The following is a 16,356-nucleotide window of genomic DNA, read 5'->3' as shown; positions in this document are numbered from 1 at the left end:
TTCTTGATACAAGAATGCCAAGTTTATTGTGCTCCAGGGAAGCTTATATAGGGATCCTTAACTGATAGCCACGCCCCAGCTCTCGGCCTCACCAGAACCCACTACCCTCCCCCCCTCATCAGGGTCTCCACTCTCAGAGCAGCTGCAGGCACAGGTAAACAAGTTGTTTTGCTCAGTTCACTCCAGCAGGCAAGGGGTCTGAGGCAGGCAAAGAAAGCCACGGGGCCAGGGATCTGCAGCCCCCCACGGTGGTGGTATAGGTGAGGAAAAGCTGCCTGAGGTCACGCGCGAGAGAGAACTAGCCTGGTGCCTCACTGCTGCGGCACACAGAAGGGTCTGAGTTTGAGGCCAGTATGGGCTGCAAGTAAGACCACGTCTAGACTTTGGGGAATGTAGAACTTGTGGTTGTTTTAGGCATTAGGTCATAATTTCTGCATGCAGATGTTTGATTGGAAAAAAGAAGCTGGGATAATTGCAGGTCTGGAGCCTCAGCAGGTGGTCAAAGGCTGGTCTGTTGTTTCATTTGGCTGCTAGAGATTAATCCAAGGCCTCAAATGTGTCTGATTTTGATGTTGGGGATAAACCCAAGACCTTGCGCACAGGTAAGTCACTACCACTGAGTTACTTCCTCAGCCCTGGCCGGGTTTTTGAAGGCCACCAGGTCAGTGTCATAGAACTGCCTGTGTGGCCTCCAGCGCTGCCTCCAGAGACACACAGACAGCACGAGGGTGGTAACCAGTAACAGGCCACTGGAGGTACACAGTCCCCAGAAGATGAGCACAGAGCTGGGCTTGGTTGTGAAGGTAGCACATGACCTCTTCCAGCCTGAGGTCTGCGGCTGGCTCAGGCCAGCCCTGTTGGCTGCCTGTACACACACCTGGTAGGTAGTGCTTGGTGACAGCTTGTACAGGGGGTGCTGCCGGGCTGTAGCATAGATGTCCACCACTGACTGGTTCCCAGATCCTCCTTCTGCCAAGTAGCTGATCTGGTACCAGTGCACCACTGAGTTGGGGGCACACCAGTGGACGAGCATCGACGTGTCAGTCATCTCTGAAACCCCCTGCAGCTTGGGAGGGTCTGGGATGCTGTCTTCCCCACTGAGGCCAGGGCAGCGGCATCTGAAGCGCCTTTGCAACTCTGCACATGGGGTCTGCAGATGCTTGCAGGGGTGGTAGTCGCAAGAGACATCCTGGTGAGGAGCTGCCACCTGATGCTGAGTCTCCTCCTCTTCCTCACTGTCGTCATCTAACAGCAAGACTGGGATCCTGTCCTGTGGAGGATGTGTGCGGAGATCCCTGGTGGTGGCTTGTGTCCTCTGGTTGGTCTGAGAGACGCTCCTGGGGTTTGGTGAAGTAGGCCAGGGTCCAAGGTGTTTGCCGGGCAGTGTAGTGGAGGCAGGTGAGATACTGGGCTCAGGGATACGTGTGGCAATCTGTTCTGCCCTGGTGCCGGTAGCACCAGGCAGAGCCCTGGAGGGTCTGTGAATTGTCACAGAGTCAGCAGTGGCCTGGGTAGCTTCCTCTGAAATATCTCTATGCATCTGTGACCCTTGTGTGAGAGAAGCCACGGTATGGGAAGAGACCTTAGTCATATTTTGTTGGCTTCCTCCAGGTTGAGCAGACAGGGTCGTGCTCTGTCCAATGGAAGGACCCTGTGTCCGCGGTGCAGAAACTGGATGATCAAAGTGGGGTGGGTTTGAAGCCAGGAGGGTGGTGCTTTGGTCTGACCTGCACACCGTAGACAGCTGGGAGAGGGAGAGAGGGCCAGAGAAGGGGCCCTCGGATCCTGGAGCCGGCTCACACATGGTATCTAGTGCCCTGGAGGGAAAATTAATCATTAGGAGATACTTGGTTTCAGGGTTTTAACCCCTCAATGGCAAAGATCTCCTTTGCCAACACATATCTACCAGGCATCACCTAGTAACACCATTTTATTGACCCAGGAAACCTTTGAAGGAAGTTCCTGTCACCCCTTCTTCTGGGCAGAGAAGGAAACCGGAGGGAGGTGCTAACTGCCCAAGACGCCATAGCTAGCCAATGGCAGAGCATAAACCTGGGAAGCACTGTGCAGTAGGAACTGTCATCCCCACAGAGTGTGACAGTCATACCTATAGTAAGAAGTGGAATAAAGCCAGACTTCAGCGTGTGCTTGCAACATGATTTTTACCGGCACAGGGCAACCCTGATTGCCAAGGGATTTGGTGCATCTTAGAAAAAAGCTTTTCTAAGCCAAGAGAGACCATTAGAACTTGTTTCCTGCCCTTGAGAAAGCTCTGTAAGCATACTTAGATTGAATGGCCAAGAGCAGGAAGCTAGGACATCTTGGGGAGGGGGGTCAAGGGACCTAGCGGTTAAGAGCACAGATGTAGATGAAGACCGATACTGCCTCCTTCAATAGCCACATGAATTTATCAAGTACCTCACTTGCTTGGGCTCCATTCCTTTGTCTGTAAAAGGGAGAAATGGTACAGCTGGTTTTCCTTTCCCTACAGAGCATGCAGACTACATTTTCCAGCCTCCTTTGCTGTGCCCTGTCCACTAACTGTTGGCCAATGAATATGAGTGGAACTGGGAGCACCATCTCGCAGCTTCATCCATTTAAAAACTCCCAAGTCAGTTTTCCCATGTTCTTTGCTTTTTCTGGCTGGCTGGAATAGGAGTAGAGTCCTCATCCCCCCTGTCTGACTACACTGGGGTGAATGCCCATGTGGTTGTATAGGTAAGACATGAGCTGGGACAACTCCAACTATGGAAGGCTGAGCTCACCTCACAGCCATCGGTTTGGTAAATGTGTTACCTGTATAAGATTGTTTTGTTTGCATCCTCGAGAAGCCAAGCCAGTTCACAGCTGCAAGTGAGAGGGTTGCCAAAGAGGCCGACAGATAAGATCTGGGAGGAATTCATAATCCAACGACCAAAGGAACTCAAGTTGCAGCTGATACACACACACACACACACACACACACACACACACACACACACACAGAGAGAGAGAGAGAGAGAGAGAGAGAGAGAGAGAGAGAGAGAGAGATCAGTTTAGTCATACTTTTAAGTTCCATCTGAACAATTATGTTCACAATGTTCCCACAAGGGCTGGAGAGATGACCCAGGGGTTAAGAGCACTGGCTGCTCTTCTAGAGGATCTGGGTTTAGTTCTCAGCACCTACATGGTGGCTCACAACCAGTTATAACTCCAGTTCTAGAGAATCTCACATCTGGCTTCACATGGCACAAAGACATAGATACAAGCAAAGCAAACACACACGTAAAATAAAAATAAATCTTTTAAAAAGATTTTTATTTATTTTTATGTATATGAGTGTTTTTATCTGCCTGTCATCCTTTATACTGGAAGAGGTCTTCAGTTCCCACTCGGAATGGCTGTGAGCCACCATGTGGTTGCTGAGAATTGAACTCAAGACCTCTGGAAGAGCAGCCAGTACTCTTAACCACCAAGCCGTCTCTCCAGCCCCTAATAACTAAACCTTAAAGAAAAAGAAAAAGAAATGTTCCTAAGAGGCATGGCAGTATTGTGGGAAAACAATCTGCCAGTGATAGAACTCTGAGTAGAACCAAAATGAGTTTAGACCTCCTATTTTGCCAACTAAACAAGTCATTATTAACTCACTGAACAGAGAAAATACCCAATGCCAAGTGCTTTTATCAAAAACCTGTGATAATGAGTGTGTTAGTAAATACAAATCGTTATGCAGAAAGTAGATAGTAGATACGATTGTTATAGATTGGTTCTGGGAACTGAACCCAGGGCCTCACATATACTAGGTAAATATTTTACCACCCTTTAATCCAAAACTCTTAGTGAGAACACCCCTGAATAAGCTGAGAGACCCAGGGAGTGGGATGAGTCTAGGATGAAGATTCTGTTGAATTTCAGGGAAGAAAGGGGTGGGGGTAGAGCCTGGAGTGGGTTTGCCGTTGCTGGGGATGGTGGACTATTTGTGAAAATGGCCATAGGCTCTCTCGTCTCTGTAGGCAAGTACCTTTGCAATGTGATTGCATCTCTCCCCAGCCAAAGCTAATCCGTAGTTCTCTAGCCCTTGAAACTTAGGCTAGGAGGATATTAGCAAACTGAATGTAACCAGAAAGAAGAAAGCAACTGAGTGCTAGAACTGGACCACAGCTGATGGCACAATTCCAATTAGTGCGCAGTAGCCCTTGTTAAGAGGAGGATGGCTCCTCTCAACACGTAGAAGCTTACAAATGCCTTGCTTTCATTCACATGATTCTTGGGGTGCCTTGGTAGTTCCTGGTGTGGGCAGGCCCCCTTGGACCAGGTGATATAGGACTACCTCATGTATAGAGAGCCTCAAGTGGGTGTGGGCTCTCCACGCTTGGCTGTCTCTCCTGTTTCTTCCTTGGAGTCTGACAGAATGTTTGAACTGGGCTCTTCACATCTTCTGAGCATCCTTAACTCTTAGATTTTCCTTCCCTTCTCTTCACAGTTACAATTCATCATGGGGATCGTGAGCTATACAGAGCTATGGCTCCCTCACGCCCTTCCTACAGAAGCCTCCCTTCCCCAGCCTGAGGGACCACTACCTGCTTTCTAACACAGCACCGCGTGTTTGCCTCTGCTCTGGCTCACGATGGCTTGTTCTAGTTGGCAGTCACCTACTTCCTATACTAAAACTGCGGCCTTGTTGAAAGATGGCGCCGTAACATCATCATTACCGTCATGACCACCATCTTCAGCATCAGCAGCTTCACCACCACTATTAGCGTATAGTCATCATGGCTACCGTCATTGCTGTTACCATCACCAGCATCCTCTCCACCAGTTAGTATTATTATTTGTGTGAGAGAGAATCGGGCGGGGATGTGCCTATCAATGTGAACGTGGGAATGTGTATCCACGGATGTGCCTGTGGATGTCAGAGGTTGTCAGAATGTCATCCTCAATTGCTGTCCACCTTAGTTTTTGAGGCACAGTCTCTGCACTGAACCCGAAGTTTGCCATCTGGCTGAGGCCGGCCAGCGCATTGCGGGGGCACACCTGTCTCTGCATCCCGGTATGCAGCTCTTACAGATGTGCACCGCCATGCCTGGAGCACTAGAGACTGGAACTCAGGTCTTTATGCTTGCATAGCAGCGCCTTTCTCCCTAAACCACCTCTCTATCCCCTTCTTCTATTCTATAGACACCTTCACCAATTCTATAGACACCTTCTATACTCCAGAAATGAATTTAAGGCCTCCCATTTGCTTTTTCCATGTGAAAAGCCCCAAAGGGAGGACCAGTGTTATATTTATGTATTGCTTTATATCATTTTCCAGTGTTTCATTCTTTTTATTTTGAATTTTTTGTATTGTTATCAAGCTCAAAGGCGTCATAGCCACAAAATGTTTTCCCTCCACACCAAGTGTGCTTAGTATCTGGTTACTGAATGAAGGACAAGTGTTCACTCTTAAGGAAAAGCAGTTCCATCTTTGGCACCTGCACTGGGCAAAAGAGAACTAAACGGACACACTCCTAGGCTACCCTGGAATTGCTGGCCACGGCACCACCTTTTATCCACGATGTGGCAAGCCCTGTAGCGCCTCTAAGACCCCATCTTCATGCAGGTCTTCGTCCCCTGCAAAGTGCCAGGCCCAGGTGGGTCAGGGAACACAGAACCTCAAGCGGAACTAAGGTGCAATGCTGCTACTTTTAATCCTTTACAAATGGCCAGTGACACAGAACAGACTGTTAAGTAACTAGATATTGCTAACAGAGCTGTTTTAGGCTTAGGGTCAACAGAAACCATACAGGCTGAGAGCACCGAGTCAGGGGCTGGCTGAGGTGCTCAGATTCCCAAGAGACTTGCTCTACACCCTGTTCAAGACAAGGGCTCACTGTCCCCTGTAAACTTGATCAGAGGAGAGAAGAGTCTAGACACTGCTCTGGAAGCTCCTCCAATCCCCATCCCTACCAAAGGGGAGAAAAGAGGACGCTTCTATGACAAATGACAAGTCCCAGCTGTGGGCCCCACTGCCTAGAGGTGGCCTGGGGTCATCTTCAGTGCTCTGCTACTCTGGGAAGTCAAGCCATTGGCTGTTACTAGAAGAAGAGGACCAAGCGCAGATCCTACTGCATGGTAAACCTTCCTACTCTGCCTCCTCCCCTCCCAGCCCCACTCATACCCTGGGATGGCCTGAAATGGCATCACTGGGGGAACGGAGGGGCTTTCGGTGGAGAGAAGACCCAACAGCCTCATCTCCTCATTGCTGGCTATTAAGCTGGGGAAACACCTGCTTAAGATACCACAGGGAAAATGGGGGAAAACAGAAGGCCAGAGAGGATTTGGAAGGGCGGTGACAGAAACCGTAAAGACTGGTATGTCATATAAAATTCAATACAGTATAATGGGCAAAATCAGTCCTATGACTGAGCTGGGCTTAGAATCACTTACTTCTGCAGCAGAAGGACTTGTAGACAAGGTGTGTCTTGAAAGATCTCTGTGTTGACAGAAGTAAGCGCTGCGGATTCTTGGCAATCCAGGTGTTGCAGGTTGGGAGTCTTCTTGAAAATGTCTCCCTCTAGTGTCTTTAGCCTGGACATCTTTCTTAGGTAGAGGGACTTGAGCTGTGGCAGGTCTCTGATCCACCCAGACTCAACTGGAATCAAAGGGAATTATCCTTACAGCAAGGGGCAAAACCCCAGGGGACAGCAATAAAGACATGAGAGGCAGGAGGAGGTCTCAGGTATAACTAACACCGGAAAGGCCCTTTCTCAGCTAGGCCTAATCCTTTCTTACAAGTTAGCCAAAAACATAGAGAAGCATGGCTGACCCAAGGCCACACAGCTATAAGCAGGTACGGGGGACATCCAAGCTTGCTGCTGTCACAGCCTCAGGTTAAACTCCACACGCAAAATAGCTAGACTTCGCTCTCATGCCTCCTAAGAGTGGAGAGCCCTCGAGGAACATAAGAAAGGAGAGGGGTGCATGGTTGGAGGAGACCCCAGGAACTCAATTTTGTTGTCTCCCAATATATGGAGAATATTCCCCATTTTTGAATTTCTCGTCCTCTCTAGCCTTGCCACCCTTCCTCACACCACTGTGGTGAACAAGGGGTTATAGACATGTAAAGTGTTTTTTGGTTTTGTTTTGCTTTTTTTCAAGATAGGGTTTCTCTGTAGCTTTGGTACCTGTCCTGGAACTAGCTCTTGTAGACCAGGCTGGCCTTGAACTCACAGAGATTCCGCCTGCCTCTGCCTCCTGAGTGCTGGGATTAAAGGCGTGTGCCACCACCCGCCCGGCACGTAAGTGTTTTCAAGGAACAATCAAAGCATGCCCGTGAATCAAAGGCACCTCCCTCCTACACCCTGTTTGAAGAATCCAACACATGTAGAAACACTTGAGAGGGGGAATTAATGGATTCCTCTTTGGCACGCTTGGGGCAAAGCTCCTATATGTGTTCATGAGCTCCAATGCCACCTCACCATCCCACAGCTTCCATCCATCCAGAAAACAGTGGCTAAGGTGTTGAGATCTGCTGGTGGAATGCTTGGGTTTGGATTTGGAGACATTAGCCGCTAGACCTGTGTGAGACTTTGGTCAAGTCATTCCACCATTCTGTGCCTTAGTTTCCTCATATGCAACCAGGAGATTGTTAGCACCTCTGCGACTGTGTGGCACTTCGGGGCCACACGGTTGGTTTCTGGGGCCACCTCTGGAAGAATGCAGCCCTGACTTCCAACCGCCCCCATCCCCATAGAGGTGCCTGTGTAGCCCTCACAACGCACTCACCTCGCTCGAGGCGCGTGCCGCTCAGGTCCAAGACCTCCAGCGCCGCCAGGGGCCCGCCGTCCTCCCGGGCGAATGCCTCGTGGGCGATGTGCCCCAACTCGCTGCAGGAGAGGTTGAGCAGCCGCAGCTCCGGGAAGCATGCGAAGGTCCGTGACTGTAGCGCCCGCAGTGGGTTCCCGGCCAGCATCAGCGTGCGCAGGTTGCGCACCGGGGGCCCTGCGCACGGGGGCAGCATGGCCAGTAGATTGTGACTGAGGTCGAGCTCGCTGAGACCGGCCGGCGTGCCGTGGTCCCAGTGCACCGTGGAAATGCGGTTATGGTTCAGGGTGAGCATGCGCAGCTCCGGCAGGCGACTGAACTCAGGCCCACCGAAGGCCTGTAGCAGGTTGTGACTGCCGTCGAGGCTGCGCAGCGTGTGTGGCAGGCAGCTGGGCAAGCGCTCCAGGCTCCGGTTTGCCAGGGTCAGGCTCGTGGCTTCCGCGGAGGAGAGCCCCTGGCAGGGCGAGTCGGTGGCGCGGCTGTTGGGGTTGTCCCAGGGTCCCATTTGAGTGAGTCGGAAGAGGGGTATCGTGTCCTGGGAAAGTCCCGCCAGGCCCTGGCTCCGCACCATCAGCAGCAGCAACAGCGTCCACTGCATGTCGAGTCTCTAGGGAAAGACCGCTCATGACTTCAGAGGAAGCCCCTGAACGCCAGGCAAAAGTGTGTCCCTGGGTGTTCCTGTAGTGTGTGTGTGTGTGTGTGTGTGTGTGTGTGTGTGTGTGTGTGTGTGTGTGAGAGAGAGAGAGAGAGAGAGAGAGAGAGAGAGAGAGAGAGAGAGAAGCCCACCCCACCCCTTCCCACCCCCACCTCGTACTTGTCAGCGAGCAGGTGGAAGCCAGCTTTTCCCTCCATCTCTGGTGCAGGACCCATGCACACTTGCTTGCCCTGGCAATGCTTTTCCATGCCTGCCCTGACTCTTCCAGGAACTCCCATGCTTCCTTGTCCCTCTTCTATGAGTTTTTGAGAGAAGGCTGTTTGTTCTCTTTTCCCCTGTAACCCCCGCCCCCAGGTTATGCAGCTGCACCCTAATTGTGAATGCCCCCCGGGTTAAACTTCAGCGGAGATTTAAATGGGAGTCAAAACAGATTTAGTCATACCTAGACTGGGCCAATTTTTCTCATTAGAAGTGCTCAGCTACTTCCTACTTTGCCCAAAGTGAGTTCTGGGGTCCCTCTCTTGGGAGGGGAGCTCAGGGCTGCCTGCAGAAAAAGACAGGAGCCCTAGACAGTTACAAGACTTGGACCCTTGAATCAAGTGTTTCCTGGTCCTGCAACCTGTGCTTCTGCCAGGCCGCAGTAGCCCGAAGCAGCTCTGGTGGCTAGGGCTGACTTGGGAATGGCAAAATGGCTTTTAAGGGGGCCCTGGGCAAGAAGTCACTGCCTGATACCCCCTGTTCCTGCAGACTCTTGCCATGGCTTCCCGCTGAACACCCATCTGAGTCACTACCAAGGCTCCAAGGGAAAGACCTTCCTCTTGGTAGGAATTTGAAGTGATGAGAAAATTGCTGGGACGTAAGGCCAGCAGCGGGTGCCTGCAGTATGTCTTACTTACCCCGAAGCTGTCCCTGTGGTATGTGGTACCCTTCACGATCCTCGAACTTTTGAATTTTACAGGAACCAGTGCCTTCTGACTGTGACTCTGAATGTCAGAGGGAAAATGTCTGGTTCCCTGCTGCCCCTCCTCCAGCTCCATCCAGGAGGAGCCTGAGATATTCCAGCCCTGAAGCCCCTCCTTCACCACCAAGACTTTTCTTGCTTTTAGCCTCAGGCTTTTCCCTCTATAGACCTGGCACCCTCACCCCCACCTAAGGTCTTCCCATCCTTCATCCTTCCCACCCCTGTCTTTCCTTACTTCACTCTTCCCAAGCTTGAGGAAAGGAGCCAGCAGCAAGGGCTGCTGCCCAGCAAGGCAGCACTGTCCCCTCCCAGGAATCTTATTCTCTCTTCCAGGTGACCCCCCCCCCCCATGGTTGGAGACTGAGTGGTGAGCTGGGAGAGAAAGAAGCTGCCTTTCCTCAGGGAGGGGTAGTTTCCCAGAGTGGCTTGCTGAGACTCACAGAGAAGTGACCACAGCCCTGCAGGAATCTTCAAGCTGGACCTAGCTCAAGCTGTGTGCAAACACCAGCAAGCCGAGTGATTGCTCTGAGACCCAGTTCACTGACAACCTGTGTTTGATACTGAGACGTGACAATAACTACAGAGACCAGAAATGCAGAAAGGACATTCCTGCCCTGTCCTGGATTCCACTTGTCAAAACCTGCAGGTGCTCCCAGACGACAAGGTGACGCAGCTTTGTTTTGGGGGGCACCTGTTTGGAGCAGACAGTGCTGTTCTCCCATTGAGCTCCTGCACCCTTCCCCCGACCCGCCCAGGCTTATCAGGAAGTGTGAGAGTGGGCTGGGCTGTTAGCTCCAATTCTCTGTCTGCAGACCCGGGGACCAGAGCTTCCTGTCTTCCCTCCTGTCACTGCTTATCTGGGCAGCTCTGAGCAGTCCCAGGCACCTAGCAAACTGGTCCCTGGCGGTTTCCTTTGAGGTCGTCTTCAAGCAGTGCCTCAAAGACGTGTGTTGTAGTCTAGGGCCAGCGGAGGCCTTGCTGATCAGAAGCATTCCTCCTCTGCCTAAGGCAGGTCCGGGGAGGTCTGCTCTGGGGAACCATCCAGGAGTCTGGGTCCTGGCCCTGGTGATGAGAACAGGTGGTGGGAGCATTACACCGTGGGAGCAGAGGGAAAGATGGGAAAGAGAAGTGAGCGGAGGTTGGATTCCTGGGGCCCAGCCCTGAAATCCTTAACCTTTAACTTGAACAGAGTTACATATCCAAGAATCCAAGCCTCAAAAATCTAACATGCTCTGTCCACCCTGGTCAAGCCATGAGCTCCTTGAAGACAGCAGGCGAGTTATGAGCTCAGTTGGAGACACCAGATAAGAAAGAGGAGAACCCACTTAAACGTAAGTTCAGACAGAACACAAGGGGGAAGGGCATTTATAGACCTGGAAGGACTGTAAAATATGTTGAGAAACCATGCTGGGGACACTCCTCTGTGCACTAGTGGGGAGGGGGAGGGAGAGCCCTTGGCCCTGAGATCATCACCGTGTGTTTTCCTGGAGCTCAGACCAGACCCTCTTAACCAACCTAACCTGTTGGCCCTCTTAACCTGCTGTGTTGCTTGCTGCCTGCTGGGTCAGCTGGCCAGAGCTGGCTAGCCTAGGCTGATTGTGCTGCTTAAGTGGGGGTCCTCTGGGTGGCTCTGTTGCTTCAGCGAATAGGTTCTGGTGCTATCCAGTTGGGTCTCTGTGCCAGGGATGTCAGTCCCTGTATGGGTTTGTTTAGGATTTTTATGGATTGGGCTAGCCTTGCCCTTGTATAGTGCTTTCTGCCTCTCGTCACCACCTACCACTTTACACTAAATACTTCCCGTCGCTAGACCCAGGTCCACAAGCGTTCTCCCACTGAATCTTCTCACGTTGCTGACTACTATCCCATGATAACGAAACCGCGGTTGACTGGGCTCTGGAGCAGATTAGGGTGCACTGCGTTGTGTCACTGTGTTGAGATCTTTCAGTCGATTCTAGTATTTGATGCTGTTGCTATATTCCTTTTTTCTTTCTTTCTCTTTCTTCATTCTTTTCTTTTTTGTGTGGTTTTTTTTTTTTTTTTTTTTTTTTTTGAGACAGAGTTTCTCTGTGTAGCTCTGACTGTCCTGGAAATAGCTCTTGTAGACCAGGCTGGCCTCAAACTCCCAGAGATCTGCCTGCCTCTGCCTCCTGAGTGCTGGGATTAAAGGTGTGCCCCACCACCACCCAGCTCTTATATTTCTTTTAAAGATAACCTTTCTTTGATATTTATATCACTATCAGATCCATATCACTATCACTTAAGATGCTAAACCATGTTGAAAATTTCCTTTTGTCCATGAGCTGACTTCTTGAACATTGTAGGCTTGCAGATAACTACTCTATGGGACCCATGGGCATCTCTCATGGATACTGAAGAACCCTTTGGCAGTCCTTTCTCCTCTTCTAGCATTTTGAAAACATGGGAAAAGATGGCATAAATGTTTTACTCCACCAGAAAGGATGCTAGAGTTCTGTGACAAAATCTTGGGACAAAGAAGTTCATGATTTTCAAATCCCTACTACATCCTTCCCCCGACGTGGCACCTCCTAAACTCTTCCCCTACTGGGGTGTCTCTCCTTTGACCGACTCAGTCTCTTAACAACCTTCTCTATACCTGGAGTTTCCCTCAGGAGACCTTTAACTCAGGACTCGGGTGCAGGGAACTTATTTGGGAGATGATCTGAGGAAGCACAGAGAGTCTGACGGTAACGAGCTGCCTCTGGAGAGAACTAGAGGCTTAGTTGTGCGGCTCTCGGCGGACTGTGTCTATCAACTGTTGAGGAGGTACAGCATTCATTCCCAACTTCTGTATCCTGCTGGCCCCAGGGTTCTGACTGCTGCTACAGCTCCCAGACATACCTGGCTTTCCCTGAGCATGGGTGGAGTCACTCCAAGGAGGCCCACTTGCTATGGGTGAACGCCAAGAGCATTACTCTAGCTCCTTGCTCTAAGTTGTATTAAATGCTCTTCCTGGGTGCTCATTCCCAGGTGGTACAGCCTGCGTGCCAGAGATGACTGATAGAGTACCTCTATCTGTAAAACTGAATGTCCTGAGAATTAGCCACGTTGGCAGCTCCAGAGTGCGGGGCAGAATCTGGCACCTGGGGAAAATGCTTGACAAATGAACAGGGAAAGGCATGCCGGGATCATAGTGGGTCCCGGTGTTGAGATTGCTAAAGAGAGGTAGAGATTGGGGGAGGAAACTGAAGTAGAAATAGAAATTGAATCACCATGGGGCTGGAGAGCTTGCTCAGTGGTTAAGAGCACGTACTGTTCTTGCAGAGGACCTGGGTTTGGCTCCTCACGTCTGTATGATGCCTCAAGACCATAACTCCAATTCCAAGGGATCTGTTGCTTTCTTCTGACCTTTCTGGGTTCCTAAAGGCAAAAGATGCACATACATACACTTAGGCACACACATAGATCAAATATTTTTAACAAAATTTAAATCAAGGATTTTGCAATCCCAGGTTTCCAACACATTCTAGGGATTTGGGATGGGGGAATTTCTCCTGGAAGATCCCATGATTAGAGGGTTAGAACATGGCCCCGGGGTGGGGGGGGGAACAACGAGTAATTATACTTTTTCTCTGGTGGTGTGTAAAAGTCAGGGTCAAAGATCATTGCTTTGAGAGAGGGCTTGCTCATTTGTCTGGCCCTCCCTGCACCCTGCTCATTTTGGAGGTAGAAAACAGTTCCAGAGAGGACAAAGGTGTGGCTGAGGTCACAGAGGTGTGAGTTTCTGTTTAGTAAGGGAAAGGGTGACCTCACTCTCATAAATCCTCCCGGGCCATTTGCTCACAGTCCACTAGGTCTCTCCTGCCCTGGTGTAGGAGTGATAACCTGACCTGCACAGACGGCTCAGTCACTCATCTCCCGAATGCCAAGCATGGGGGAGAGCTCGGGGGTTTTGACCTGTGCGGTTCCATCCCATTCCCAGGCGTGTCAGAATATATACCTCAGATACAGGTTGCCCCAGAGATCTCCCGAGGGGGTATTGTCTGGCGGTGTTCACAGCTCTGGCAGCCTGGCTGATGGGGACTGGCCAGGTGACTGACTGCTCAGCCGATGGGTCAGCCTGGCTTTCCGGATGTCAGCTGACTCTGTTGTGGACTTCCCCTCCAGTTCTGGAGTTGGAATGTCCAAGAGCAAAGCTTCATTCTTCTCTGACACCTGAGATAAGCTTCTGGGACGGGAGGGTGAGTGTGGGAGGGCGCGGTACCAGGTTGTCAAGTCTCCAGAAAGGGCCTGCTCTCATGGAATGGTATGCGGCACAAAGGCTTCAAGAGCTCATGGCCTTTCTGTGAACTCACTGACGACTTGCCAGTGAGGAAGTGGTCTTAAGGAATAAGAGAGTGGCAGTCAAAAGGCAGGCTTAACTACTCAGTGTCAGTGAGACTTCAACACAGGGATCTGTGGGAGGCTTGGGAGGGAAAAACACACCACTTAAGAAACAAATCCATCATGGAAAAGACTCAGACCGAACCGAGGAGCCAGGCACAAATGTGTCCCATTCTTTTGTGTGTAGATATAGGAAATGAGATGAAGACACAGGCTGTATTATAGATTGATTTCTAGAGTTCTCCACAGCTAGGGATACACTAGAAAGCAAAGAACTTTAAAGTGGGACGTAGGATGTGGATTGTCATCTTAGAGCGGCTCCCGCCTTCCTGAAGACTTTGTGAGGCCCTGGAGGAGATAGAGCTATGTCACGTAGAGGGTCACAGGCGTTGTGTTCTATGGGATGGTGAGAAAGATCCTTCTGTGCCCGAGTCACAGGTCTTTGTGGCTAGCAGATAGTGAGTGAAGAGAGAAGTGGGCAGGGATGCTATCATGGGAGTAAGATGGACAGGACATGCATCAGGTGTTCAAAGGCCAAAGATTGCCATGGTGATGGAAGGAAAGAGCAAAGGTAGAATTATGGTACATTGAAAACATGTTGTGAACGTCCTGGGTCAACATGCTGCTGCTGGCCCGAGAGGGATGACAGCAAAGAGAACACAAATAATCTCGAAGTGTTTGGCAATTAGAATGAACAAGAGTTGTTAATAGTTTGGAATTGAGTGTGGTGGGCTGAAGAATAGTCTGAGAGATGCTTATTGCTTACTTCCAGAAGGGGTAAGTGTTACCGTATTTAGCAAAGAGAACATGGCACCCTCTCCAGTGGCAAATCTTATCGAGGCATTTTCTCACCTGAGCCCCTCTTCCCAAATGACTCTAGATTATGTTAACATAAAACTAACCAACACTACACCTAAAGCACTTGGATCAATTCCAACAAACCCTGCACCCATTAGACAATAGCTCCCTCTGCCTCTTCTACCCAGCTCCTAATAGCTTCTACTGTATTTTCTTTTCCTTCATTGGCCAATTTAAAGTACTTCATGTAAATGGAATTATATGCATTTGTTCTCTGTTCCTGAATTATTTCATTAAACACAAATTTTCAAGGCCCGCTCACATTAGAGTGTGTATTAAAATTTAATTTCCTTTTGCGAGTGGATAGCATTGCTTGTTATTTTAAGCAACCAAATCTGTGTACTTCTTTACAGTTGCCACGGGAAACCAATTGATGTGATGAGGGAAAAGAAGGTGTCAAGGTGACTTGGTGTTTGGTGGAGAGTTGGATGGACCTAGACAGGAATCAACAAATACAGCAGATTAGGAGCAGGCTCCACTCTGGGCCATGTTAAATTTCAAATGGCTGTTCTGCCTTCAAAGGACATGCTGAGGAGGCAATTGGCTGTGTAACTCTGGAATTCTCCCTTGTGCTGGGGAGTTGCATTTGGGAGGGAGGCATCAGCAGATAAATGATTCTTAGGGAAAATTGATGGGTTGTGTTCACCCAAGGAATGTGTGTGTGCAGAGAAGAGGAAAAGGTCAAGCCAGTATTGAAAGCAGAATAAGTCAGAGTGGCTGGGAAGGAGCAGTTTGGGAGGTGGCAGAAAACTCGGGGAAACCTGGCTCAGGAAATTGAGAACACGTTCACCTAGAAAAGCATGGCCAGTTAGATTTTGAGCAAAGAGAAGACCAGAAGAGGTTGTTGGATTCCTTGGGACCTGGACTTACAGGTGGTTGTGAGCAGCAGCGTAGGTGTTAGGAATTGAACCCAGGTCCTTTGGAAGAACAGCCAGTGCTCTTACCACTGAACCAATTCCCCAGCCCCACTGGGGCAGGTTCTGGCTAACCAGACCCTAAGCCTTAATATCGTTAGACAAGTCCTTGTGGTCTGTTCCACAATTTTCTGGTGAAGAATTTAGTCAGAGCTTGGCTACGTGGCCATTTACTTCAGGTAGCGTTGGCTGAGGGCATAGGTAAGATTCAGCTCTGAATGGGCTGCCCTTGAGAACTCAGGTGATTTCACTCAGTGACTGGCTCTGTCCTGAGGATGGCCAGAAGGTCTGTTCTATTGGGTCAGTTCACCTGGCTGGGGCTCCTTAGGAGAATCTTCAGCCAATTAGACACATCACATGGTCTGTTGTCATCTATGTCTGGAAGTTGCTGGCGTTACTTCTGCCGTGTTCCAAGGTCAATTCAACCACAAGCCCACCGGGATCTCTTAGGAGATGGTATTATCCCACCTCTTCATGGGAACACTATTAAATAATTTACAGTCATGATTAATACCCCTACTGCGGCAGAATACATTTACTAGCTGGATGGGAATGAGCCAAGAAGCTGGGAAAATCCAGTCATGCTTAGGAGAGAGGAGCTTGCAGGAGTGAAACCCTCCAGAAGCCTTAAGGGGACACTCAGAAGGCTGGGGATGGGTACTCTTCTCACTGAGACAAGAGGGAAGAAGGTCAAAGAGAGGGCAGACACAGTGGCAAGATGATGCCACGCCACACTGCTCAACAGACAACGGCCAAATGACCCTGGCCGAGGTCACCTGATGAGAGCCGAGAAGGGAAGAAGGCACGGCCTGGAAACTCAGGGCTGGGATGCCAGATATATA

At 50.2% G+C, this 16,356-nt stretch overlaps 1 protein-coding gene and 1 long non-coding RNA gene across 7 annotated transcripts in view; one reads left to right on the top strand and one right to left on the bottom strand.

Annotated features, from left to right (window-relative positions):
- Lrrn4 (leucine rich repeat neuronal 4) lies at positions 1-12,763 on the bottom strand. 3 transcript variants are annotated; one of them, XM_050134483.1, is made up of 6 exons: positions 12,632-12,763; positions 9,337-9,423; positions 7,747-8,392; positions 6,409-6,613; positions 2,797-2,934; positions 1-1,817 (listed from the first exon to the last, which is right to left on the bottom strand). In XM_050134483.1, the coding sequence occupies exons 1-6, from the start codon at positions 12,632-12,634 to the stop codon at positions 611-613; spliced, it is 2,286 nt and encodes a 761-aa protein (XP_049990440.1). In that variant the 5' UTR covers positions 12,635-12,763; the 3' UTR covers positions 1-610. The 3 variants fall into 3 exon arrangements, with proteins under 3 accessions (XP_049990440.1, XP_049990438.1, XP_049990439.1); XM_050134481.1 differs by lacking the exon at positions 12,632-12,763 and having other exon boundaries at positions 9,337-9,552; XM_050134482.1 differs by lacking the exons at positions 9,337-9,423; positions 12,632-12,763 and adding an exon at positions 8,600-8,703 and having other exon boundaries at positions 7,747-8,390.
- LOC126496844 (uncharacterized) overlaps positions 9,693-16,356 on the top strand; it is a 96,709-nt gene continuing 90,045 nt past the window's right edge. For all 4 annotated transcript variants that reach the window (XR_007590455.1, XR_007590454.1, XR_007590456.1 and 1 more), the window contains exon 1: positions 9,693-10,732. This is a non-coding gene — a long non-coding RNA (uncharacterized lncRNA). The remainder of the gene's footprint in view (positions 10,733-16,356) is intronic.

Source organism: Alexandromys fortis, unplaced genomic scaffold, assembly GCF_014885135.2.
Source record: "Alexandromys fortis isolate MF-2015 unplaced genomic scaffold, M_Fortis_MF-2015_v1.1 scaffold_6, whole genome shotgun sequence".
NCBI classification, from domain to species: Eukaryota; Metazoa; Chordata; class Mammalia; order Rodentia; family Cricetidae; genus Alexandromys; species Alexandromys fortis.
This window is presented reverse-complemented; position numbering and strand designations above follow the sequence as displayed.